Source organism: Denticeps clupeoides, chromosome 7 (assembly GCF_900700375.1).
Source record: "Denticeps clupeoides chromosome 7, fDenClu1.1, whole genome shotgun sequence".
Lineage (NCBI taxonomy): Eukaryota > Metazoa > Chordata > Actinopteri > Clupeiformes > Denticipitidae > Denticeps > Denticeps clupeoides.
In genome coordinates, this window is record NC_041713.1 from 2,043,574 (window position 1) to 2,070,254 (window position 26,681).

Below are 26,681 nucleotides of genomic sequence, written 5' to 3' on the forward strand. Positions count from 1 at the left end.
TCCTGTAACGCTTGCCGTCTGAGATTTGAGTCGTGGCAACTGGACTTTCTTTCTTTAACGTAGAGACATTTCATTCTGCGTCCACACAACTTTGTCAATCTGAGGGAATTCTGTGGGTGGAATTCCCTGGTGCACGTGTGACTTGGGCCTGATCTTCCTGATTGTCATTGTGACACAACGGAATGTGCTTTTAACCGTCAGCCTTAGTGAGCAGTGGGCGGCCTCGGCGGCACCTTGGCAGCTCGAAACCTTCCGATTACGAGTCTACTTCCTCACCCGCAGGCCACCACTGACCCAACGTTTTTTCCAGAGGTGTCAGTCAAGCAGTGGAGACTCAGCAGTCAGAGATCTGATCTTCCACGTCGTTTCGCTCTGAATCTGCTGCCAACTGCAAAATATCAAATTTAAAAAGCCAGAATATTTTGAAAATATTTTCTGCATTTACTTCTATTCATAAGTTTCTTTCTATTTTCACAGACAATTTAGCTTGATAAAAGTACTTTTTAAAAAATATCTTTCCAGTGAGTCCCGACAAAAAGTAGACAGTAGAAGATAAGAGGAGCAAAAATATAATAAATACACAAATAAATTTACAAATACCTAGCAGAGGACACATCTGTATATACATAAAAATATATTTATGTATGTCTGTATACATAGAATTTTTTTCAAATTTAAAAAGCCAGAATATTTTGAAAAGGAACGGAGGTCTTTCTGCATTTACTTCTATTCATAAGATAACACAATCTAGTTTAAAAAAAATTCAAACATATTTGAGTTTCTTTCTATTTTTACAGACATTTTAGCTTGATAACAGCACTTCTTTTATTTTTCTTACTGTGTATGAATATCTGATTAGCTTTGAACTGGGATTTTTTAAAAAAAGTTACTCTAATGTTCCTCGAACATTAATCTAAAGTTCTTTCCTTCAGGGGGACTGTTTTTATCTAAAACTCAAAAGAAGCTCGATAACGTTCAAACTACATGCGACGTGTTGGTAAAGCTTAAGGTGTCCTCGGGATGTACATAAAAATATCAAACTAGAAAGAACCGTGGGAGTTCTTTGTATGCAGGATGGAGAGTTATAAACCGCATCATTTTTTCGTACATCTGTAAATAAATTTGCCAGTCCGCCGGCCGCTGAGACCATCGCAGACGCCGTGTCCTCAGCAGGACTCCATTCGAACAGAACGACCTCTGGTCTCCCCTCGAAGACCTCACTGCTGTTCCTCGCTTTCATCAGAAGATTGAGAGAGCCCCCTTTTAACAGGATCGTGTGTGGAGAACCGGCTGCAGTAGGAGGTTAAAGGTCACAAATGAGCCACGTTCACTGCACTGCCCTCGCCTCCATGGGTGGGACGTGTTACAAGACGAGCCAGGAGTGTGTAGAACAGCGCGGCCGCGGGGATCCGTGTTGCAGTTTGTTCCCAGCGTGAAGCGGCTGAACGGTGGTTGGTGATTGGCTGTCGGAACAGATGGCCGAGTTATTCTCCGGCAACTCCTGCTGTAGACCTGCGGGCAGTCGGCGAGGTTGGCAGAAGGCGGCCACTGCGGCGCTGTTCGTCCACACCTGGCTCTGTTTGTGTGTGTGTGTGTGTGTGTGTGTGTGTGTCTGTTCTGAAAAGCCTTCTTCAGCACAGGTTCCTTGAATGTTCTCCATTTCTTCTTATCGAAACGTGTCCTCTGCATTTAACCATCACCCTGAGTGAGCAGTGGGCGGCCATGACAGGCGTCCGGGGAGCAGTGTGTGGGGACGGTGCTTTGCTCAGTGGCACCTTGGCAGATCGGGATTCGAACCGGCAACCTTCTGATTAACCTCTAGGCCACCACTGGCCCAAAATGTACTTACCTGGCAGGGGAGATACCGTGATTAAGAAGTCGGTTCACCCAGGGCGAGGCTCAGCCATTGCACTTCGGCTGTGCTGACCCCTGCGAATTCCCCAAATGTGGGAATCTCGACTGCATAATTTCTGGTAGTGGGGGACTGCGTTTGTGCTCTCTGGGGCAGTGGTGGCCTAGCGGTTAAGGAAGCGGCCCCGTAATCAGAAGGTTGCCGGTTCGAAGGTGCCACTGAGGTGCCACTGAGCAAAGTCACAGTCCCCACACACTGCTCCCCGGGCGCCTGTCATGGTGCCCACAGCTCACTCAGGGTGATGGGTTAAATGCAGAGGACAAATTTCACTGTGTGCACCATGTGCTGTGCTGCTTTGTATAACATGTGACAATCACTTCACTTTATTATTTTATTATTATTAAATTGTACTCACCACTACGCTACTACCACCCTGCACCTCAGTAAAGAAAATATATAACAGCATCGTCAATACAGATATGCCTTTTTAATAGAATAGATTAGAATGCTTTTTATTGTACGCAGGTAGTATGAGATTAAAAGAAACTCCTTCAGTGAAGACATGTATGTTGAAAACAGTACAAGAAATATATAAAATATACAGATATATACAAAAAATACAATAAGATGTCATGGTGTGGCTGTCATCAAACAGGAAAAACTGTGTTTTACTATGTTCTGCAACAATCATAGAAACACATTTGACGTCTTCTTGCAATTAAATTTGCAGTGCCATTAACTGAGAATTTGCATAATTAAATCTGTATTTTCCCCTCCTGGAGCTATTAGCATCATTGTTCTATCAGCAATTTTTGTGAGAGTAAAATGTTATTTTCTGCTGCTGAAATGAGAATAAATACGCTGAAGTACATCCACCGCTTATCTGAAAATACAGGCTAATATTTGTATAATTTTTATCATTTCAAAGCCATGGTAAACATTATTGGCATCTTATATATGCAGTTCAGTATTGACGAGGCTCCAGTTACAGCAATACATTCAAACTGAGGACATAGATCATAGATCACAGATCAGGCACATATGAAAACAATCAATATCTATATACTTTAAGACAGAAAGACATTTTAATCTAGAAGTGGAGTAAATATAAGTTTCAGATGCATACATGTTACAGAGTGAAACGAAACGACGTTTCTCCGGAACCTGGTGCTACGTGGAACGTCAAAACAACGTTACATACCGACTTACATACCGAAATAAAGCGACCGTGTGACCGACACACTGGATCACTTGAAAACATAGGGCGTTAACAAGGTTATTATTTAACAAAAACATGTAGACGACAAAAAGCGAGTGAAATGAATAATACATGTGAAAAGTAAAAATAGTGCGTACACTGCTGTGCAAAACGCAACGGTGCATTTCTATAATATAAATATAAAATAATATAAATAATATAAAAGAGGTAGAGTGTGTGTGTGTGTTTGGAGTGGAAAGTCCCTGAGTGTTCAGGTGTCTGATGGCCTGCGGGATGGCAGGAGGGTGAAGAGTGCTGGGTGAGGGGTGTGTAGAGTCCTTTCCTGATACCGGGTGTGTGGTAAAGGTCCATTATGGAGGGAAGAGAGACTCCGATGATCTTCTCACCTGTCCTCACCATCCCCTGTAGGGCCTTGCAGTGCAATGCTCTTTTTGACGTGTAAAGTGCAGGTGAAGATCAGTCACCTAACACACTTGTGTGTGGAATGGGGAGTAAACATTCACAATCAAAATATTAAATACATACTCTGTGTACACGTTGCACAAAGCTTCTTTACTCAATGTTCAATGAAGGCGGGAACGATGATAAATTAATCATAAAGGTAGACATTTTCACAAAGCTGTTGTGCACCTTGCAAAGGGGAAAACATAAAACTTTATGCATAATATGACATCACCTGATTGTATTTGTATTTATAGCAACATTACAATATAATATAATTTATGATGCGTAGCGTCACCGTGCCCTCGCTGCCGTAAAACATCAATGTCAGTGCATAATTATGAATGAATAAACCAGAACAAAACACCCATCAGTCTCCTGTCTTTCTGTGTGTGTGTGTGTGTGTCTATATAGATTTTTTGTCTCACTGTTTATCCATCATTATTGTCCGCGGTGCCGCTGTGCCTCTAATCGTTGTGATTAATTTTGAGGAATCAACTCCAGCGCTCAGTTGATGAAATGAAAAGGACGGCGCCGCGTCCCAAGTCTCATAGCAACGTCCCCCCGAGATGCCTGAGCTACCCACACTGTCCTCTCAGTTCAGTTAGACTGGTGGGGTTTAAATCGCCACCTTCGCTTGATGCAAATCAATGAAACATCCCCGTCCGTCCTACAGAATCAATCTAATCAACCCAGTAATCAATAAAAACCAATAGGACGTTCAGAACAATGCATCTAAACGGCTTCTTCCTGTTCTCTGGCTCCTTCTCTGCTCGTCCCTTCCTCTCCTCCGTTGTTCCTTCTCCACCTCTCCTCTGCCCTATAATCTTCTCATCATTTCACTCTCTGCGCTTCTTCCCCCTTCCATCCTCCTGATTACTCGTCTCTTGCTCCTGTACAACGTGGATGGATGAAGTTCGCTCAGATACGTGCTGAGATGCTAGAAAACAATCTTCTCTTCACCCTGGACTTTCGTGTGAAATTGGTTCAAAGTTTCTCCTTCCAGCGAGCTGAAAAGTTCCTTCCACTCTCCGTGTGTGTGTGTGTGTGTGTGTGTGTGTGTGTGTGTGCACGTGTGTGTGAGGATGCTGAGGACAGTAGAACCGTTCTCCCAAGCTTAGCGAGAAGAGTGTTAACCTGCGTTCTGTGGCCCTTCTGGCCCCTGCGGCTCCGCCCACCGGAGTGGGGGTCTGACTGGCAGACACACACTCATATGCAGATTTCAGGGCACAAACACGCCCAATTTACGAAATGAGTTCACCCAGACAAAAACATTTACATTTACATTTATCAGACGCCCTTATCCAGAGCGACTTACAATCAGTAGTTACAGGGACAGTCTCCCTGGAGCAATTTAGGGTTAAGTGTCTTGCTCAGGGACACAATGGTAGTAAGTGGGATTCGAACCCGGGTCTTCTGGTTCATAGGCGAGTGTGTTACCCACTAGGCTACTACCACCCCGAACATTCTGAACACACTCATTCTTAATGAAAAAGATTATTACACACACAGGAATACAGTGTACAGAACGCATCATGGCGGCTCTCTGCAGATGTCAGATCGTCAGTTCTCAACTGTAAATCTGTGCGTGCGTGTTGTTTTGTCGTCTCGGTGACATTGACTCGCTGCTGCAGTGCACTCTGGGTCGGGAGGAACTGCTGATGTTGCCTCTTGTCGACTTGGCGCCCGCCCCACCCCCCCGCCGCTGTCACCATGGTGGATGGGACCGATCGGATACGGAATCCGGGCCGCTCACGTACTGGCGTCATTTTTTACGATCCACGTACCAGTCCGGACGATGAGACAAAAACACCGACTGTGACATATTGTCGCACGATGAATAGAAACACAGCCTCGCCGTTACGATGCTCAAAAACCAAAGCGGTCTTAAAAAGAGGACACGTCCAGATGAAAGAGGACATCTGGTCACCCATTTTAATGAAAAGACCTCTTTTTACTACATTTTTGACTGGTTTAAATTCGGCCGGTTTGTGCAGTGTTGTAGTTTGTGGGTTTTTTTTAAACGCCATTTTGTGTTGATATAATAAAGTTCTTTATGTGCAAGATAACCAGACAAACCAGACAAAGAAGAAGAATCTGTGAATAGAGAAATATTTAATATGCTAATGTCTCCATAGCAACAACAATAATATTATAGCAGAATGTGTATCGTGTCTTCAGTGATGTATCGGGATCAGATCGGATTGGAAGAAACTCCTCCACCTCGCCTGATTTTGACCTGGTAGCTCTTATTTGCTCTTGGTCACATGACCTTCAGATGGATCTTCATGCTCAGGCTCTCAACATCTCCTCCGCCCTTTAATTGCATCTTAATGACCAATCAGGCATGATGAAGGATAATCGCAGGAGTTGAAGGTCAGTGGGACGTGATGGACTGAGTTCACATGATCAGCTGACTGAGGAGGTGGGCGCCGCCCCTTTAATCTCTTACAAACATTAAAGTGTGTGTGTGTGTGTGTGTGTGTGTGTGTGTGTATGGAATGGAGCTGTTGCTGTCGTAATCACTTCATCTTATGGACTCTGGGTGAAGGATGGCCCATGGTGTTCTGGGTAATGGGGTGGAGCCACCTGTACCCAAGATGCCCTCTACCGCAGGGAGTGCTGGCATAATTGAGATGTGTGTGTGTGTGTGTGTGTGTTGCTCTCATCTTCAGTTCTTGCTGTCTGCAGTTTGGGGGCGGGGCTACAGTTCTGGTCCTCTTGTCGCTGCAGTTCACTAGCTTCCTCCTCTTCTTCTCTTTTCTTCCACTCCTCCACCCTTCCCTCCATCCTTGTGTCTCTTCTCTTCCCAGTTGGCATTCGTCTTCATCACAAACACACGCACTTCTCTGCAGTTGAATGTGCCGCAGTCTGAGTTTTTATCGGCGGCGCGGGCCGCGTGACGGGCGTATGGAGGGATGAAAGAGAAGATGGCAGCACGCCGCTTCTGTTCCAGAGGCTCCCCGGCAGGGGGTCTCCGTCAGGTCCTCCTCTCGTAATTAACCGAGGGTGGAGGCGGCAGGCTTCTTCCTGAGAAGACTCCGGAACGCGACAGCCGGTCGTCTCCATGGCGATGTCAGTGTGGCGGGGTCTCCCGCGGGAGCCGCAGTGTTTTATTTACCGGGACGCTGCAGACCCCTGACAGGGACCCCATCTGACAGTCTGCCAGCATGTGTGTGTGTGTGAGTGTGTGTGTGTGTGTTGTTGAGTGGTGTTTATGTGGTCATGTTTGTGCAGGTCTTTCTGTGTGTTTATGTGTGTGTGTTTACATTTCATAAATTGCAAATTTCATACCTTTCAGAAAAATAATTGGGGTGACATTCAGGATGAAAATCTGATTAAATGTTCATGATGAGGGTCCAGGGAGGATCAGGGTGAAGATCTGTGTAAATGTTCAGGGTGAAGATCTGAGAGGGTCATAATGGGAACCTAGGGTGATGTTCAGGGTGAAGATCTTAGAGGGTCATGATGGGAACCTAGGGTGATGTTCAGGGTGAAGATCTTAGAGGGTCATGATGGGAGATGTTCAGGGTGAAGATCTGAGAGGGTCATGATGGGAACCTAGGGTGATGTTCAGGGTGAAGATCTTAGAGGGTCATGATGGGAACCTAGGGTGATGTTCAGGGTGAAGATCTGAGAGGGCCATGATGGGAATCTAGGGTAATGTTCAGGGTGAAGATCTGGGGAGATGTTCAGGGTGAAGATCTGAGAGGGTCATGATGGGAAACTAGGGAGATGTTCAGGGTGAAGATCTGAGAGGGTCATGATGGAAATCTAGGGTGATGTTCAGCTTGAAGATCTGGGGAGATATTCAGGGTGAAGATCTGAGAGGGCAATGATGAGAATCTAGCGAGATGTTCAGGTTGAAAATCTAAGAGGGCCATGATGGGAATCTAGGGTAATGTTTAGTTTGAAGATCTGAGATAACCATGATGAGGATGTGGAAAATGTTCAGGATGAAGAGTTCAGTAGATCAGAAGTGACGTCTAGTGGTAAATCCAATAGCTGTAACAGGAAAAGAGCAGAAAATGTCGTGTCATGCCGCCTCACAACTGCAACAATGTCAAACACACACACGCACACACTTGATGAAGGTACCGTCCCCACACGCTGCTCCCCGGGCGCCTGTCACGGCTGCCCACTTCTCACCAAAGCTGACGGTTAAATACAGAGGACACGTTTCGTGGTGTCACCGTCTGCTGTGCTGCAGTGTTTCACAATGACAACCACTTCACTTTCACTTTCTTGTAAGCGGAGGCTCTGATTGGTGGTGGCGAGGCAGTTGGGCCACCGTGGACGATCATTTGTGAACGATGCCAGTGTTCCACTGCGGTGGTTCTACGGCGGTTCTCATATCCAGCGATTCTCCTCCACTCCTCCTCCGGGCCTCATGTCTTCCTTTTCAGGAAAAAGATGAAACCACACACTAACATGGTATTTTAAATGATTATGATGATGATGATGATGATGAGTAATTATCTGTTGTTGTGTTTAATAATCTGAAGATTGGATTTTGCTCTAATTACCCAGAATCAGTAATCAGTCGCTGTAATTGTTTTGTTTTTTGGTAACTTTTTGAGGGAACAGATTTTAAGTAATTTGGGATTTTCTGTGTGTTTGTGTGTCTAAATAGAAAACCAATATACTGAAAATGTTATTAATTATATTAATAATCATGATAATCAATTTAATTTGAATTTGAATCACTCATTATTTTCAGCTAAAAGTGCTTATTAAAAAATGTATATATTAAAAAATTGCAACAATATATTAAAATAATAATTTGGAAAAAAATAAGATAAAATAACAAAATATTAAAAGGAACTGAAATTTAAGGCAATTAAAAAAATTATAATAATGGAAGATTATTTTTAGAGTCACATTCGTCAGTTCGTCAGTTTTTGAGATACTGAAATGTACTTATGAAAATAGTCATTTAAAATGATAAAATTATATCTTTTTAGCTAATATATTTCTTAAACATCTTAGTCATAACTAGCTGTGTTTTTATTTTATTTATATATTTTTCCCATGATGCACCATTTCACTGAATGCATCTACCAATCATCCAGAATCCTAGTTGTTTTTATCTGTTTTATGACGTGCAGTCATGATGGTTCTTCTCAGAGGGAAGCTCCTTGGTTCAGCTTAAGGTCTGTTCAGTTTGGTGGACCTTCAGATCTTCTGTCCACCGTTCCCTTTCAGATTGAATGAGTTGAGGAGTTTTTGGAAAAGGACCTACTGTTGGCTGTTCCTCAGAAAGGGTGTGGCAGGGCCGGGTAGCTGTGACAGAGGTGGTACGCCGGTCATTCTCCTCACGTCGGCACGCGCTCCTGTTCCTCAGATCACCGCAGGTTCCTGTTAGCCGACTCAAGCTGCACGCCCCTGAAGTCCCTGAAATCATTTTCTCAGAGGCAATAAATCTCTGGGCCGCCCGCCGCTCCGATTCAACCTGCGGTTTTATTTGATGACCTCTGCCTCAGACTGTTCATTTCATCCAATAAAATGTGAGATTTGCTCTAGAACTCTCCAGAACCTTTCTCTGCTGGTGTTAACTGGAGGCAGCATTGGTCAGAAGATCACCTACCCCAAAACACTCAAAATGAATCAAATCACAAGGGAGCAAAAATGAAATACATTTTAAATGTAACATATTGCAGTCTACATATTTATTTACTGCAGTTTCAGTTCTTTCCCTTTCTTTATTTTTACAGAACTAAACTAAGTGAGTCTGGTTTGCTGAATGGAAGCTGAAATGCATTCTGGGTAGGCAGCTGCAGCAGGTGGTTGGGTTGTAAACCCCATAATGAGTCTGGAGTCTGTGCGATATGGCATACAATTTACATTGGCATGTAAGTTGAACCATAGACAGTAGACGGTATATGTTGCGATATATAATTTCATCTGAAAATTTAAATGGAACTCGTGTCTGTGGCAAAAGGCACTTCTGCAGGAAGGTGTAAAATAAACTATTTACAGATACATCAGCATAGCAACATAACCATATACCAGATAAAACAATATCTGGCTATTTCTACTGAAACTGGACTTTTTGTCACGCCCATAAGGATAGTGAAACTCCAGATTTGTGTGATGCAAGTGAATTTTAGAATATTCTGTATTCAGTTCATATTTTATCATGCAGTCCCTCCAGGATTCCAAGATTTTATTTAAGTGACTTTTTGAAATCATAATGACTTTTTCACCCCTGGTCATTTCCATGCGCGCTGTGACGTCCAGGGGACGCGTATGCGGCTGATTAACAGGTCCTAATCGCCCCATCTGAGGCCTGTTAAATAGAGAGAGCAGCCACAGGACAGGGCTGCTGCCTTGAGACCTACTCTTTTTTTTTTTTGTCGGTTTGTTCTTGTTCCTTTTGTGTTTCTGTTTTCTGGCCTTTTTTCAGGACGTTTTAAGGATCCGCGGAAACCCTGCTCTGCGCTCGAATGGCTCGTGCGTGCTGCAAGTAGGCGTGGTCTCGCACACGTTACGCGACTGAGCTTATGGCATTAAAAGGATGTGATGATACTGCTATCTATACTATCCCAGTCAAAAATGTAGTCTCATGTATGGAAATTACAGAGAACCAACAAACAACAAGTAGTTTACACTTCAGCCCCAACATCTTCTGCTGCAAAATAAGCAAAGAAGCTGACCGAATGCTTTTTAACTTTCTCTGGAAAATTAAATCTCATCGAAACAGTTATGATGAGCCCTTATGAAAGGGGTCTGGACTTTTCTACTTTAAATAATACATTTAAGGTAAACTGGATAAGACCATTTTTGAAAAGACTTCTTGTCTCGATCCGGTCCGACAGGGGACACTCCGGGTCCGGAGTTCGGCCCGGAATTTCATGTTCGTCCTGTGTAATGTATCCTGATCGTGTTCACCTGTGTATGATGGTATAAAGCTGCCCTGTTCATGTCTGTTCTCCGTCGGGAGAACCATTGTTTGGTGATGTGTCCCTTGTTCAGGCCACCATATATTAAACCCCCTGTTTCGTGATGTCTTGTGTATGCGTCCTTCTTCGACGCCATGTCCAGCCATCGTGACAGCTCTATAGGGAATACCATTCCTCACCTTATTTTATATTCCTTGGTGGCTTAAATTTTCTTTCAATTTTCAACCTCGAGGCTTTAAATTTTCTGAAGTGCAAATATAATATCGATAAAATAAAACATATCTACTGTTCATTGGCAGGCCTTTTTATCTAGGTCTCTCATCTACAAACACAATTTCTCACCCCACAAATATTTTATATGGAGCAATAAGGACATTGTGTATAAACACAAATCTATATTTTTCAGTTATTGGTTCCACAACACCATTATTTTGGTCGATCAACTGTTTAATGAAAAGGGTTCTCTGCTTTCTAATAAAGGATTTTTATCACTAAAGGTTTTTGGTGCAATCTGCATGTTATTTAAATATCAACGGAGGATTGATTTATAAGGCATTGCATTCGTTTTCTCCCATGGATTCTCCTGTTTAAACTCAAAACCCTACAGTTAGAACAAAGAACAAAGAAACCTTTTTCAGAAAAATGCTGCCACATTGACAAATGCTGTTTCATATTGGAATTGTTTAGAGGATGATTTGCATGGGAGAAGGTCTGGCTTTTACCAAATCGTTATATGATAACCAATAAAGTTAAAGAGCTGTCTTTCAAACTAATTCATAGAGCTTACCCAGTTAAACATATTGTAAAAGATTTAAAAGAGACCTGGAATCAGATTGTACATTCTTTTGTGCCTCCCCTGAGACATCTTTTCATTTATTCCTTTATTTAGACTCTTATTCGTTTATTTTGTACTTACATCAAATCGAATATTGATGAAAGTTATGTTTAATTCTGGAGGGACATACTGTTTGACCATCTAGAATCTGACATTTTTTCACCTCAAATGTATTTCTCATACTGGCTAAATTTCATATTCATAAATGTACATTCAGTGGCAAGAAACCCAGCTTATAGTTTTTGGACGCTGAAATGTACTATTTCTCATTTTTTTTGTTCATGTATGAGTCTTGTTCCAATATGTTTGTTAATTTGTTTGTCTAATGTTTGTCCAATTAATAATGTTTGTCCAATATGTTATTTGCCCCCCCCCCCCCCCCCCCCCCCCCCCCCCCCAGTGTAGTACTGTATAATATATTGTTTCTGTGAACGTTATTGTATTTGATTAGTTGTTCAACAAAAAATGACATTTCTGTGGTAGGAGAAGTCCATAACTGCATTTCAAAAAAGCAGGAGAAACAGGAACCCGTCCCACTTCCTGCCAAAATCAGGAACATGTTGTTCAGAGCGAGACGAGGAGAACCGACCTCATCGATTCGACACGTTCCGCTCAGACGATGTTCTCCTCTCCTGTCACGGTGTCACCCTCAGATGCACAGAATATCACCTTATTTTATTTTCTTCCCTCACACACACACACATACACACACACACACACACACACACACACACACACAGAGACGCACAAAAAACACGCACATGCACAAACACACACACACTTCAAGACTTCTTATTGTCATTGTACAGTTACCTGGACAATGAAATTTGCTGGCAAGACCACATAGATGCAGGAAAACAAGATAAAAAAAACAGTATAAAACACTACATGCACAGTATATGGGTGTATAGTAAACAAGAGACATGGGGGTGTATGCAAGGGCATCATAAATATGATAAATAAGGGGGGAGGGGCTTTGGTCAGTAGAAGTAAGTGAAAGTATTGGGTAAATTGGTAATTGCACATTGCCAGGATATTGCACAGGCCCGTAGTCAATAGCAGCAGTGAGATGACTGTATGGAAGAAATCTGCACACACACACACACACACACACACACACACTGAGAGTTCTGACTGGCCATGGGTAGATGCTATTCTTTAGTCTGTTGGTTTTGCACCTGATGGATCTGAACCTTTTTCCAGAGGGCAGTATGTTGAATAGGTGGTGGTTGGGATGGAGGTGGAGAGACATCTAGAGCTGGCAATGGAGTCCAGGGAGGGGACTGGGCAGCCAATCACCTTCTCTGCTGTTCTGGTGACCCTCTGGAGTCTCTTCTTATCGACTACTGTGCACCAGCACACTCTCAATTGAGGCTCGATAGAAGGACACCAGCAGGACGGTCTGCACCCTGTTCCATCTCAGGACCCTCAGGAAATGGGGGCTTTCTTCACTAGGGTGTTTGTGTTTGTAGACCAAGACAGATCCTCGGAGATGTGGGTCCCGAGGAACTTGAAGGAACTTGATACTTTCAACATAATCACCTTTTATGGAGAGGGGAGGGGGATCAGCTTTTGTCTTGAAGTCCATGACCACCTCCTTGGTTTTCCTGGTGTTGAGGGTTCGGTTGTTGTAGTCACACCATTCTGTCATTCTGGACCTGTCATTCTGTAGGCGGTGTCGTCATCGTCAGTGATCAGCCCCACCAGGGTGGTGTCATTTGCGAATTTGATGATGGTGCTGCAGGGCTGCGTGGGGGTGCAGTCACTGGTGTAGATGGTGTGTAGGAGAGGGCTCAGCACGCATCCCTGTGGTGGGCCAGTGCTGAGTGACAGAATGGATGAAAGTTTTTAACCCATCCACATGTAGCGTCCAGGTTAACCAACTTGGCTATAAGGATGTCTGGGATGATGGTATTAAAATTGAGGAAGAGCATCCTTACTGAAGTCCTGGGATTCTCTAGGTGATGCAGAGCAGAGTGGAGGGCAGTGGATCCTGTAGGCAAACTGCTGCTGCTGATGGAATCTTCAGGACCAGCTTCTCAAAGCACGTTACAATCACGGGTGTCAGTGCAACGGGTCTGTAGTCACTGAGGCCACTGATGGTGGAGGACATGGGGACGGGGACTATTGTTGGAGTTTTCAGGCAGCGAGGGACACACGGATACACATGCACACACACAGATGCACAAAAACACGCACACACACACACACACGCATACACGTGCGCACATTTTTTTTCTTCCCTCACAATCACAAACATGCTCACACATGCACAAACACACACATACACACACAAACACACACACACATACACGTGCGCACATTTTTTTTTCTTCCCTCACACTCACAAACATGCTCACACATGCGCGCACATACACACACACATATACACACACGCACACCGTGAGAGAGAGAGAAACTAGATAGAAAAGGAAAGTGTGTGTATTTGTTCAGCCTCAGGAAATACTCTGATCTGTAAATCTGCACATCGCTTTCCCTGCGATTTCTGCATCCCAACAACGATCTCAACACACGCGCGCATGCACAGAAGGGAGAGTTTTGAAGCCTCGGATCTGTAGAGCAGGAACGCTGCTGCTGATGGAATCTCTCTTCATCAGAGCGCCGAGTCTTTTCTCGTCTCTAAGGGGGCGAAAGTGACGCTGCGCCACTCATCACTGCGACTCTGCGGAAGGCCGATAATAGATTGTAGATGTCTGGAGTTGTAGATGTCTACGTCGGGGTGGAATCCATCACAGAGCTCTTCAAACTTCTTCCTTCTGTCAGTGGGATGACTGTGAGCGATGATCGTAGCGAATACAATAAGGCCATTACGTGTAACGGCGTCAGTTTCGCTCCTCAATTATGACGCGTCTGACTGGAGCGGCACAAAGTCTGTTAAAATCCCAACGAGAAACATGAGTCGCGACATGAGTCCTGACTGAGATCGTCCCTAATCCTCCATCACCCCACCGCACGTCCTCTCTAATCCCGTCAACAGGAAATGGCCTCCACCCTTCATCACTCCTCATCACAGGGGACGTCTAGCTGCTCCACTCAACCGTAGACCTGTCTCTCTCTCTCTCTCACACACACACACACACACACACACACACACACCTCCAACTTACCACTGAATATAGAGACCCAGCGTCTCATTTATTCTGAGCTCGCAGCAAAGAGAAGACTGAAAATTTTATATCCACCTCCTTGCTGGAATAATTCATGAAGGTTAGATTTGTTTCATGTTATTTTAATTCCGGTTCTATTTTCTGCGCAGCGGCGGCGGCGGCTCATTGCGCTCGGGAGGGAAGTTCCGCCTCCATCAGAGCGACGCCGGCGCTCTTTATAGATAAAGACACGATTGTGAACAGCCTCTTGAGAGCGATGATCTGCAGTCACATGCCGTAAACACTCGCTGCAACTGTGTTCATATCATGACCCCACCAGACAGGCTTATGGGGACGTTAATGAAGAGTTCTGCTTGTTCCCTGTTCCAGGTGGCTGATGATGCACCCGTGGGTTTTATGGCAGGGGTGGAGCCAAGTGGCGTGTATCACATAGCTGTTATTATCATTGAAATTAGTCATTGAGTGATGTTGGTTTAGAGCGGACTTTATCAGCTATGTGTGTGTGTGTGTGTGTGTGTGTGTGTGTATATAAACATTTGGTTTAATAATGAGAATATGTTATGGTCATATTGGTGATAATATCAGCCATCACAGTGAAGGTGTAGCGTTGTAGTTACGTAGATGTCCCGAGGGTTCAAGTCCACTTCCACCGCGTGGGCTGTAAGGGTGCAGTGGATTAATGACCCACGAAGCCTCATTAACAGTAAGACATTCTGGTCTTGTGTGCAGATGATTCTTTAATAGCGCCAGTAATCAGCCTCCCCACCATCAAACGGCCTCGATAAATCGTCCAATCGGAAGGGAAGGAGCTCATCCGTCCTCCTGTGGACCTGAGTGGTGGCGTGAGCTGCTATCCATTTACCCGAGAGATCGTGCTGTAATGGCTCTCCACCAATCAATTACAAGGGAGAAATCTGTTTAGGGGCAATTCGAGGTCATCCTGGGATAAAAGGACATCTCTGAACTCGTTGAATGTCTTCAAAAGCATTGATTGGAGAACGAATGCTTTAAATCATGTCTCATCCTGCGTTCAGTACCTGTCAGTGAGAGGAGAACATTCCAGACGCCTGCTGTGATGAAGGGAAATGCCCTCAGTAGAACATCAAAGAGCCTGTGGAGGGTGAGGCAGGCGAGAAGCTTGAGCTGAAATGTTTTACCGGGTGGTTGGACGTGGATGGACATGGATGGACGTGGTGGTCGACGTCTCTGTTCTGGCGGTGGAGGTATGACGAGTGATGCGAAGGAACAGGATAATCCTCCTGACTGGCGTTTCTGCTGCTGAATCAGCATCTCCATCATCGTCAGTTTTTTGGCCTGCTGTACTTATTACATGCTCAGCTGATTGTTGGAATTGTTTCTATTTATATTTATGAACAGAATTATAATATTTTGATCTCTTTTTGCAATGGCTTTCCTACGCACTGCGTCTACTGAACAGTGCAAGTGAAGGATCATGGGTAATTTAGTAGCTGTGAGTGCATTTTGTAACTTGTCATTTCTTGTAGGAAGTTGTTTGCTGAATTCAACAAAATCTTCAAAAACCTCCCACGGATTCTTCACCTCAGCCAGTAATCGATTTGATTCGTCTCGATTTACTTTATTAATGCGAGCCTGGGAAATTTCTTTGTCACAGCAGCAGCAAACAGACACAAAAGGCATCTACACTGAATACAAATAAAAATAACATCCCTAGTAAAATAAAATACAATAAAAAAAGCTGCCTTCTGCTGAAGTTCCTGAATCATGATCAGTTGTGGTTTTATATGTGCTGCACATATACTAAAATTGGATCGATACAGAGAATCAGAAGGTTGCCGGTTCGAATCCCGATCCGCTGAGGTGCCACCGAGCAAAGCACCGCCCCCACACACTGGTCCCCGGGCGCCTGTCATGGCTGCCCACTGCTCACTCAGGGTGATGGGTTAAATGCAGAGGACACATTTCACCGTGTGCACCATGTGCTGCAGTGTTTCACAATGACAATCACTTCCTTTTCACTTTCTATAGATGTCCCAGCTCGCATGGAGGATCCGGAAGCCTTCTGGTTCCCTGACACCTGCCAATCATATACAGTTTCCCCAGATGCAGTTTTTTTTTTTTACAGTGAGAGCATATAAAAAGATAATAAACATGCACAAAGCAGAGCAGCAAACAGAAATGTAATTTATCTATTTATTACTATATAAATATTTTCCAGGATTGAATTCATTGTAGGTGTAGCCTTTTACAAAACTCGAATTTAGCTTACTTAAAGGTCCCCTGACATGAAAATGTGACTTTGTGAGATTATTTAACATTAATACAACTTCCCCCGAGCCCGTCTACAGTCCTGCAGTGGCGTGAAATGGCGATAGGTGTAAAGAGCGTTTTGGTCGTTCTGTTTCACCGTTCAGAGAGCTGCAGCTCAGATGGTCGCATCTGGAATTTGTCCCCTTATGATGTCATAAGGGGAAAAGTTGCCTCCCGTTTCTCACGCTTTTTCCGGCCAGACAATTTCTCACCCCTTCCCTAAAACATAAAACCGACCGTCATGGCTTCCAAACGTGTGTATTGCAGTTTTAGTTCAGTCACATGAGACTCTGAAGGACCACCGTGTTATTTTTTCTGAAAAAAAAAAAAAAAAAAGCCAACAGGACCTCTATTGGCCGCTCTCCTCCTCATCCCGCCTCTCTCCTCCTCATTAGCATTTGAAGCTACAGACGGTGAAACGGCGCGTCCTGGGAAATCTCATTGTAATTCTGCACCACGGCTGCACTAAGTCAGGGGACCTTTAAGATTACAGCCAGACAGTTAAATTGTAAATGAAGTGAAAGTGAAGCCATTGTGAAACACTGCAGCACAGCACACGGTGACACAACGAAATGTGTCTGCTGCATTTAACTCTGCATTACCTTAGTGAGCAGTGGGCAGCCATGACAGGTGCCCGGGGAGCAGCATGTGGGGACGGGACCTTAATCAAGGGGATCGGGATTCGAACCGGCAAGCTTCTGAATGCAGGGCCGCTTCCTTAACCGCAAGGTCACCACTGCCCCTTTGAACCCACAACCTTCTGGTTTGGAATCTGCTTCATTACCCGCTAGGCCACCACTGCCCCTGTCATGCCGTATCTCGGCTAGAACTTCAATTATTGCAGAAATTGGAGGTGGCGACAGATTGTTCTGGAAGTTGGTGAGAAGTCTGTGAGCGCTGTGGGGTTGTTCTGCTGTGGCGTCTCGACTTGTTATGAGACGGGATGACTGGTTTTTGAAGGCTGATGTGTTTACCTGCACCTGCGCATGATTAATAATCGTCTCGGGACAGAAACGTTGATTTGACATTTTATTCGTGATGAAAGTCTGAAGCAGCACCTGCAGGCCTGACATTGGATCGTGGCAGGAAAACGTGAAAGTCTGTTTGCAGATGAGAAACAAGGCATGCATTGTCATTACAGAGTGTGTGTGTGTGTGTGTGTGTGTGTGTGTGTGTGTGTGTGTGTGTGTGTGTGTGTGTGTGTGTGTATGTGTGTAAGTGTGTGTGTATTGTACTTCTTCTGCCCGTAGGCTGGAGGAAGAAAGGAGAGACGGTGAGAAAACAGAAATCAATGGTGCAGGTAATTGCAGTTTCTCTGGCTCGTGGGGTCCATTTGCCGTATTCGCAAACATGCACACACACGCGCGCATTTAAGAGTGTTTTACTGCTTCGTATACACTCAGATGCACGTTTTTGGAACTAATGACAATTCGAGAGTGAGTGTGTACGTGTTGCTCTGTGAGTGGTAGTACGAGTCTTTACGGGGTGGTAGTAGCCTAGTGGGTAACAGACTCGCCTATGAACCAGAAGACGTGGGTTCGAATCCCACTTACTACCATTGTGTCCCTGAGCAGGACACTTAACCCTGAGTGTCTCCAGGGGGGGGACTGTCCCTGTAACTACTGATTGTAAGTCGCTCTGGATAAGTGCGTCTGGTAAATGCTGTAAATGTAATGTAAATGTTACGTGTGTGTGTGTGCATTTTCAGATGTGCAGTGTCTGTTGGTGTGTATGGATGTGGTGTGTGTACATGGTGTTAACATACACGGAGTGTGTGCATGGTGATGTGTGTGTGTGTGTGTGTGTGTAGCTCCGTCCAGTACTGTTATTTTGTGTACTGTGCTGTAATGACCGCTCAGTGCTGTCAGCAGTGACCTTCTCTCCCTTTTATTCCTTAAACGCCTCTAAATGCCAACAGGAGAAGCTTATTGGCATTTTCAGATGGTCTTAGACAGAGTGACACAACGTAACACACACATACACACACACACAAACATGTGTAGCAGTGCGTTAATTTTCATTGTTAACTGTGCAGTCTTTCCAATGTTAACATCATGTTTAATCTTGTCCCTGCTCGGAACCTTCCGCGGTAGAGCTGTCTCGCCACGGTGACACCGTGGTGCTTGTTGACCGGGGTCAGTCACCTGCACATGACCCATTACCCACAAGCCATGAGTGGCATCCAGGTGTGAACAGTATTTGACCAGTGAGCTGTCGGAGTCAGAGTGGTGCCGTTTAAGACGATACGAGAGCCGTCCGGCGCCTGTGATGCACGGATTCCCTGGTTACCTGTTGCCGTGGTAGCAGCACAGCACGAGCAGCAGCTAGATACAGGGTGGAAAGACAGAAATAGTGTATTGGACATCAGTATCTGAACTGGACGTTTAGCGATCTCCAATGTCTGGACTGCTTTTTAGCCACCTGACGTCAAATGGTCAAGCTCAGACTCCTTTCCTCTCTCCTGATTGGCTGTTGGACAGCTTTTTTTTTTACTTTTTCTGACTAGCTACATCATTTTAGTGCTTCTGTAATTGTGTGTGTGCGTTTCAGCTTCATTTTACCCCCCGCCATGCCCCTGTATTATTCATCCCCTCACACCAGGCCCATTTTAACTAGCATTTTGATTTTAAAAACGTTCGCTGTGCAGCTTCTCGTCGTTTCATGAGCTTTTTCATCCCTTTCTCCCTCCCCCTTCATCTCTTTCACTCCTCGTATCAGTCCATCTAGCTCAGCAGTAGAGCAGGAACAGATTCTATTGTCCGTGCATGTTGGGTTTTGGAAGCTCCATCTCCATTTCTCCTTCAGTGGAATCAGATTCTCGTTCCCCAATCATTATTCTGGTGAAAATGTGTGGTCAAACGAGACCTGTGGAACATGCAAAACAAGGTCTTGGGCATTTCCAGAATTTTCATTTATATAGCAGCACTTTGAGATATGAATGGATAAACGTAACTGCTCATTATCGAACCGGTTCCTGAATCGAACCAATGTCAGAAGACAATACAACAACAACAACATTTATTTATCATATAGCCCATAATCCCATACAGTATGTCTCAATGGGCTTAATGGGCAACACATTTTCTGGCTGGTTTGGTTTAAGGTCATAAAGGCAAAACTAGAAAATGGTGTAAAAGTCATGTGATGGAAATGCAATTGGTCACTACAGTCAGCTGGAATAACCTGGCAGAAGAAAATCGAGGTACTGTCATGGAGCACCTTGCTCTGGACCAGATGTCAGCTAGAACGTTGGATCATGCACATGAACATAGATCATACCTTCTAATGCAGGCGTTAAGGTGATTTCAAAATTAAGGTATTATTATCTTTTCTTATTGTATTTATATTATTTCGGTTGTTTTAGGCCTTACATACAAGACCTGTCCAGTTAAAATATCAGATAATATTGATGCTGCAAAAGCATATCGACAGCTGAACACTGACCAATATTTTAATTTTTACTTCCCTAACGTGCACAGCTCTCCTCTAACTCTGATTCAAGTCTCTCACTCCTCTGTCCCATCAATGTCTTTCATTCCCCTTTTCTTCTGTAATCTTCTCTCCACCTCCTCTCCCACCTCTGACCCGTGTGGCCCACCAGGGAGCCCAGCGACAGAGAACAGGATGAAAGCCGGGGGAGATGAAAGGAGAACAGAGAGCAATAATCCATCGGTCTGACCATGAGGCAGACAGCGATAAGTCCCACAAATGAAGGAACCAACACATGTCCAGGCTTCCTGGGTGCTGCCTGTAATGACTCAACACCCCATACTCCCGAGGTACAGGTGTGAGCCTTCACCGGTCTCAGGATTCGATTATGATTATCAATGCCCCGATTATCGACGCATCACGATGCACCCCTGCAGCTCTTCTGCGTGATGTTTTCAAGTACGCCAGTGAGATGAGAGTTTCTGCCATTCGTGATGTCAGGTGAGCACAGACTGAACGCAGGCTGCCTTTCAAAGCGCCCACACAGGCATTTTCTGTCAAAATCCTACTAAACGTTAAACATGGGTGTTAGTTGCCTAGCGGGGTAACACGCTCGCCTATGAACCAGAAGACCCAGGTTCAAACCCCACTTACTACCATCGTCTCCCTGTGCAAGACACTTAACCCTGAGTGTCTCCAAGGGGGGGACTGTCCCTGTAACTACTGACTGCAAGTCGCTCTGGATAAGGGCGTCTGGTAAATGCCGTAAATGTAAATAGCATCAAACGAATGCCAGTGGAACACAGCTTAAAAACATGTATGCCATTCATTTTGAACATTTGTGTGGACGAGGCCGAACTCCGACTCGGAGCGGCCGCCACAGTCACTACCGGCACTACTTTTTAACTAGAAAAACAGCAGGCAACGCAGTTATGATGTAATCCATCCATCCATGCAGAATCGTCCACGTCTACATCGCGATTTCAACACCTCCATCCTGCAGTGGGAGAAGAGATGTGACTGACTAGAGGTTTGTATGGTAGTCTAACACAGTTAACACCTTGATGCTGATTTGCTGAGCCTGTTTGGGAGGCGGAGCCAGTTGAAACCTCTCACAGAATCTTGGTATGGGAACGTGTGCGAAGTGCAAATCCCTGCCATTTCGCTGCAGCATAGGCTTATGCTAATATATGTGTCTTGGTGACATTCTGCTGATCAGATGAGGTTGGGTCGCACCGCTACACATTCCAGACTCCTCCGTTCTCTTATTATTTCTACTTCTCTCTGGCACATTCACTTCTGCTACTAATTGGCAGTCGTCTCAGTTCTGTGATGCAACAGTGTGGTGTTTCACTGTCTTTAATTATAAAGAAACTGATGGCTTGGGCAGACAAAAGCACAATTAGGCTGTGTGTGTGTGTGTGTGTGTGTGTGTGTGTGTTTTCGGTTCTCTTTAAACCCTCCCGCAGCAGGACAGTGACACCCAATGAATATTAATGGAGGCCCTGGGTGCTGCTAATCCACATCTGTGTGTTTGACACACATACTGATCCGGAATCAGCTCTGTCCTGCCCACATTCCGTTTCCGTAGAGACCATCTGATCTCGGATCAGTGAATGGAGACTGGAAAGCCAGACAGCCAGTGGATTGTCCTGATGAAATCTGTTCTTTATCAGAGCCTGTATTAGTCAGACATGTATCTGTGAAGGTCAGAGATATGGACCCTTAGGCGCTGAAATGAAACGAGACACTAATGCTGCTTCTGAAATAGACAATGGTGCTGGTAGTGCAGCAGTGTATGTTGTATGGTGAACACTGGATGATGTTTTTGTATGAACCTGGAAGGAGGCTTTATGAGGACCTCTGGATGATATGTGTTTTGTTGTAAACTCTAGATGACAATGATGATGAGATTGTGAGTTTTGTTGTGAACTCTGAATGATGCCTTATAAGAATGATATGTGTTTTGTAGTGACCTCTTAATGATGATTATGACGATGATTTGTGTTTTGTCGTGAACTCTGGATGACGCTTTATAAGGACCTCTGGGTATAATGTGTTATGTAGTAACCTCTGGATGATGATGATGATGTGTGTGTTTTGTTGTGAACTCTGAATGATGCCTTATGAGGGCCGCTGGATGATACGTGTTTTGTAGGAACCTCTGTATGATGATGATTATGATGACAATGATTTGTGTTTTATTGTGAACTCTGAATGATGCTTTATAAGAACCTCTGGATGATATGTGTTTTGTAGTGACCTCTTAATGATGATTATGACGATGATTTGTGTTTTGTCGTGAACTCTGGATGACGCTTTATAAGGACCTCTGGATGATATGTATTATGTAGTAACCTCTGTATGATGATGATGATGATGTGTGTGTTTTTTGTCGTGAACTCTGAATGATGCTTTTATAAGGACCTCTGGATGATATGTGTTTTGTAGGAACCTGAATATGGATTCATGGTTTATCTGGACACAGGTTTAATTGGGACCACATGATGAACACAGATCAGCTTCTGCAGTTCACTGTTGGGGAGGTGATAAGCAGGAAAAGAGAGGGAGAAAGGGGTGGGACCGACAAATTAGAGCGACGACTGTGATCATGGTTCTAATTCACCTTTTTTATTTCTGCGACTCTAGCTCTGCTGTGAAAACAAACTGAGATCTGTGTTCACATGCATTGTGAAGATTTTATTTTTATTAACTCTCCGTTGTTATTGCCATGGTTATCACTAGTGCATCATCTGCCATTGAAAGCAATGAGATCCTGTCTGACTTCATCAGACAGAAGAATATTACAAATCAAAACTCCATTTGAAAATACTCGTGCATTTATGATGTTTTTGTCTTTTTTGGAGTCTATCTACCCATCAGCCCCCTACTGACTGTGGATAAAAGAGGTGTGTGTGTGTGTGTACACCTCGTACACGCCATTACACAGCAGTGATGGGCTTTATTTCTGTCCCTGGGCCATGAAATAAGCGGCTGAGGGCCCACTGTGTTTCCTACATTTCAGGTTAACCATCAGAGGTCATTTCATTGTCAATTCAAGCCTGCCCACCAGTGGAGCATCTTCCCAGCTAAAGGAAGCAAGTTTACAATCTTCAATTTACATTTACAGCACATTAAAATCAGTAGTGACAGGGACCATCCCCCTGGAGACACTCAGGGTTAGGCATCAAGCTCAGGGACACAATGGGGTTTGAATCTGTGACTTTGTGGTCTTCTGATTAGTAAGTCTTCTGTGGTATTCTGATTCTTACCCACTATGGCATCATCTGATCATCATCTTGTTCACGCTGGTGTCCTCTTGTAGTCTGAAAGACTGTAGTTTGTGAATTGCAGTTAACTGTGAATTGCGAATTTTGAATTGCGGTTCTAGAAACATTTTACTGGAGTAAATTCTGTTGAGCGGCATTGAGAGGACATTACGGAGCACTCTTGGTGTCTCAGAACTGTAAGTGGGACGTTCTTGTAGTCCCAAATGAGAATGTTACCTGGAGAGCCAAACGGGAACATTCCGGCATATGTCTCAATCAGAACGTAGAACAAGGATCAAATCAGAACTTACAAATGTTAGTAAAATCCCAGTGATGTCAGCCGTGGAATGTTTTTACGGTGACCAATATTTGCTCGGTGTCTCTCTCTCTCTTTGACACCATGTCTTTTTGTCTTTCTGCAGGTTTTTACTCGTTATGGGAAGTGTTACATGTTCAACGCAGCAGAAGAAGGGAAAACCCTGAGAACCACGATGAAGGGCGGCACTGGGAACGGCCTGGAGATCATGCTGGACATTCAGCAGGATGAATATCTGCCTGTGTGGGGGGAGACAGGTACACACACACACACACACACACACGCAGACCTAGGAGAGCACGATTCTTCTTCAGGTCTTCCATCGTAATGAGGCAAGTGTGCCCCGTCCCTGAGCTCACACTACATCAGGGCTCCGGCCCACGTAGCCTAGCGACCGACTTCATTAACTGCACCGCAAAGGAACGGGATCCCGATTTGCATTTCAAATGTTCTCTAAATGTTTTCCGTTGGGTGGAGTTGCGAGAGACGTCTTTCCGTTCGGGTTTTGGTCGCCAGGGACACTCGCCGCATCCACTGTCCGCAATTAGCAGCTGAGCTCCAGTAAACACGCTTCGCGGTGACAGTGTTCGTCACCAAAGCTCAGCAAAGCGAGCTGTAGGGTGGTAGTAGCCTAGCGGGTAAACAGGAGACCCAAATCCCACTTATATTGTGTCCCTGAGCAAGACACTTAACCCTAAGTTGCTCCAGGGGGGGACTGTCCCTGTAACTACTGATTGTAAGTCGCTCTGGATAAGGGCATCTGGTAAAATCCGTAAATGTAAATGTAATGTAGTGGCCGACTCTGCTTTCTGTCTCCACTGCTCGAGTTCCTCCATCCCCTGCAACCAGCACGGTTCTTCACGCCGTTTCACACGTGAGCCACTTCCTTTTTCTCACCTTCAGTTCCAGAAGGAAGTTCTTTCGCTCGGCTGCGCACTCATTAGCGTGTCCTCACACGAACTGCTGCAGAGCGCTGAGGACCCCGGAGGGGCTGGGAGAGCCATGAGCAAAGCGGGGCTGTCCAGAAGTGACAGTTTTCTGGGTTCTGCTGTCTTATGTACAAAGGCCTGTAGACTTTGCAATGATGGTGACGATGATGAAGAACAGGCTTAAGCATCATTGCAAAGCAATAGTGGTAAATGTCACCAATTATGTGCTGGCATCCATGGTGGCCTGGGCCTGATCTGGCCTTTGTAGCTATCCTATGAGAATCCATCTTCACCATTTCTTCTACTGCACCGACGTCTGGGTATCAACAGCATATGTGACCGAGCGAATTAATATGATCTTTGGAATAATCTGAAATGTGTGACTGCTGGTGACTCTGGTGTCGCCAACTGAATTTTCAGGGCCTGCACTCATCTGCAGCGACCTGGTGAAACATTACTCTGTCCTCCTTTGGCCCACTACTCCTCTTCTCCATGCAGGAGAATCTCATCTGTCATGCCGAGCATTTCCCTGTGAAGTGTCGGTTTTATGGTTGCCGTTGTTTACTGCGCTGAAAGCCCAGCTGACCACCGGAGGAAATAAAAAAACAGACGTTCATCTTTAATTTAGAGTAACCGGCTTGGAGATCTCACCTTGTTTGCTCTTCTCCGACTGTTCATCCGCATGAGGCGACGTGATCTGAGCGAGGGGTTGATGACGTCACCTCCCTCGTCCCCGTGACCCTCTGCTGGTGTCATTGGGTCTCAGGGAACGTGAAGTCTCGGATTCTGCAGAGGAGCTGCGCTGAAGTGGGAGCTGAAGGCTTTGGATCAGCATCTCCAGCGAGAGAGAGAGAGAGAGAGAGAGAGGAGGGGGGGGGTCAAGTGGAGTTGAAAAGATACCACGAGTGTCTCTCATGGGTTTGATCAAAGGCGTCTCGGCATTTTATTTTTTTACGGAGGTGGGCAGAGTGGGCGGGGCAGGGCCGTGTCAGTTTGACGGTGGATCTGCAGTCAGTGTAGATTTGGTATCTGATCTAATGAACAGGGAGAGACCCCAGACTGTCTGCAGCACACACACACACACACACTGTATTTCTGGACTTTTTTTTATCAGTCTGGGCTGTCTTTGGCTTAATTCTTCTGTTACAGAGAAAATAGCCGAGACAGTTAAACACACTCACACAAACACTCTCTCTCTCACTCACACACACACACACACACACACACATACACACAGACAGTTCCAGTGCATGCATTATACTGATGAAAGGGGAGAGCTTCTCTTTGATTTTCCTTCTCATCTTTTCACCACCAGAGCGATCATATCTCCTCAGTTTCTGTCCCCCTCTGTCCTCGGCCACATCTAAAAGGCCAGTCATGATCTCGCCAAATCTTATTTAAGGGAATTATAAAAACCCATGCCGATTCATTTGCATTTATGCCATTTGTCAGATGCCCATATCCAGAGTGACTTGGCACCAGGGTTAAGTGTCTTGCTCAGGGACACAATGGTAGTAAGTGGGGTTTGACCCAGGTTAAGAGGTGAGTGTGTTGCCCAGTAGGCTACTGTCCCTCTTCATGTTTGACTTGTTTAGACAGTGACTGACCTTCCTGGTCTGATGGGGATTAAAAGATAAAATGCTAACGGAGAGCTTCAACCTCGAGCTCTGAGCTTCGTGGAACCGAGGCTGGATGCAGCTGGAGGGGAATCGGGGCAGTGGTGACATAGCAGTTAAGGAAGCGGCCCCGTAATCAGAAGGTCGCCGGTTCGGATCCCAATCCGCCAAGGTGCCGTCCCCACACACTGCTCCCCGGGCGCCTGTCATGGTGGGTGATGGTTAAATACAGAGGACGCGTTTCACCGTGTGCTGTGCTGCAGTGTATCACAATGACAATCACTTCACTTCGTACTGAGCATCTTTTATTCTGGAAAGTCAATATTCTGAATGTCCACGTCGATGTGAGATTTGAATTATTTTTCCCGTTGAACTTGTTCCTGAACTTGGGAGTTGCAGGCTGCCTTTATTGATTTGCTCATGTTGATGCAGCACCGTGCAGATCAGGGAGACAGA

The 26,681-nt window shown here is 44.9% G+C and overlaps 1 protein-coding gene and 1 non-coding gene across 5 annotated transcripts in view; both read left to right on the top strand.

The window, feature by feature from the left end:
* Window positions 1–26,681, top strand: part of asic2 (acid-sensing (proton-gated) ion channel 2) — an 82,392-nt gene that overhangs the window by 44,330 nt on the left and 11,381 nt on the right. For all 4 annotated transcript variants that reach the window (XM_028985529.1, XM_028985530.1, XM_028985527.1 and 1 more), the window contains one exon: window positions 23,787–23,937. In XM_028985529.1, the coding sequence (XP_028841362.1) occupies window positions 23,787–23,937 (151 nt within the window). The remainder of the gene's footprint in view (window positions 1–23,786; window positions 23,938–26,681) is intronic.
* On the top strand, window positions 1,842–2,003 carry LOC114795003 (U1 spliceosomal RNA). The gene has a single exon (XR_003750416.1). It is a non-coding gene; the product is annotated as a U1 spliceosomal RNA (small nuclear RNA).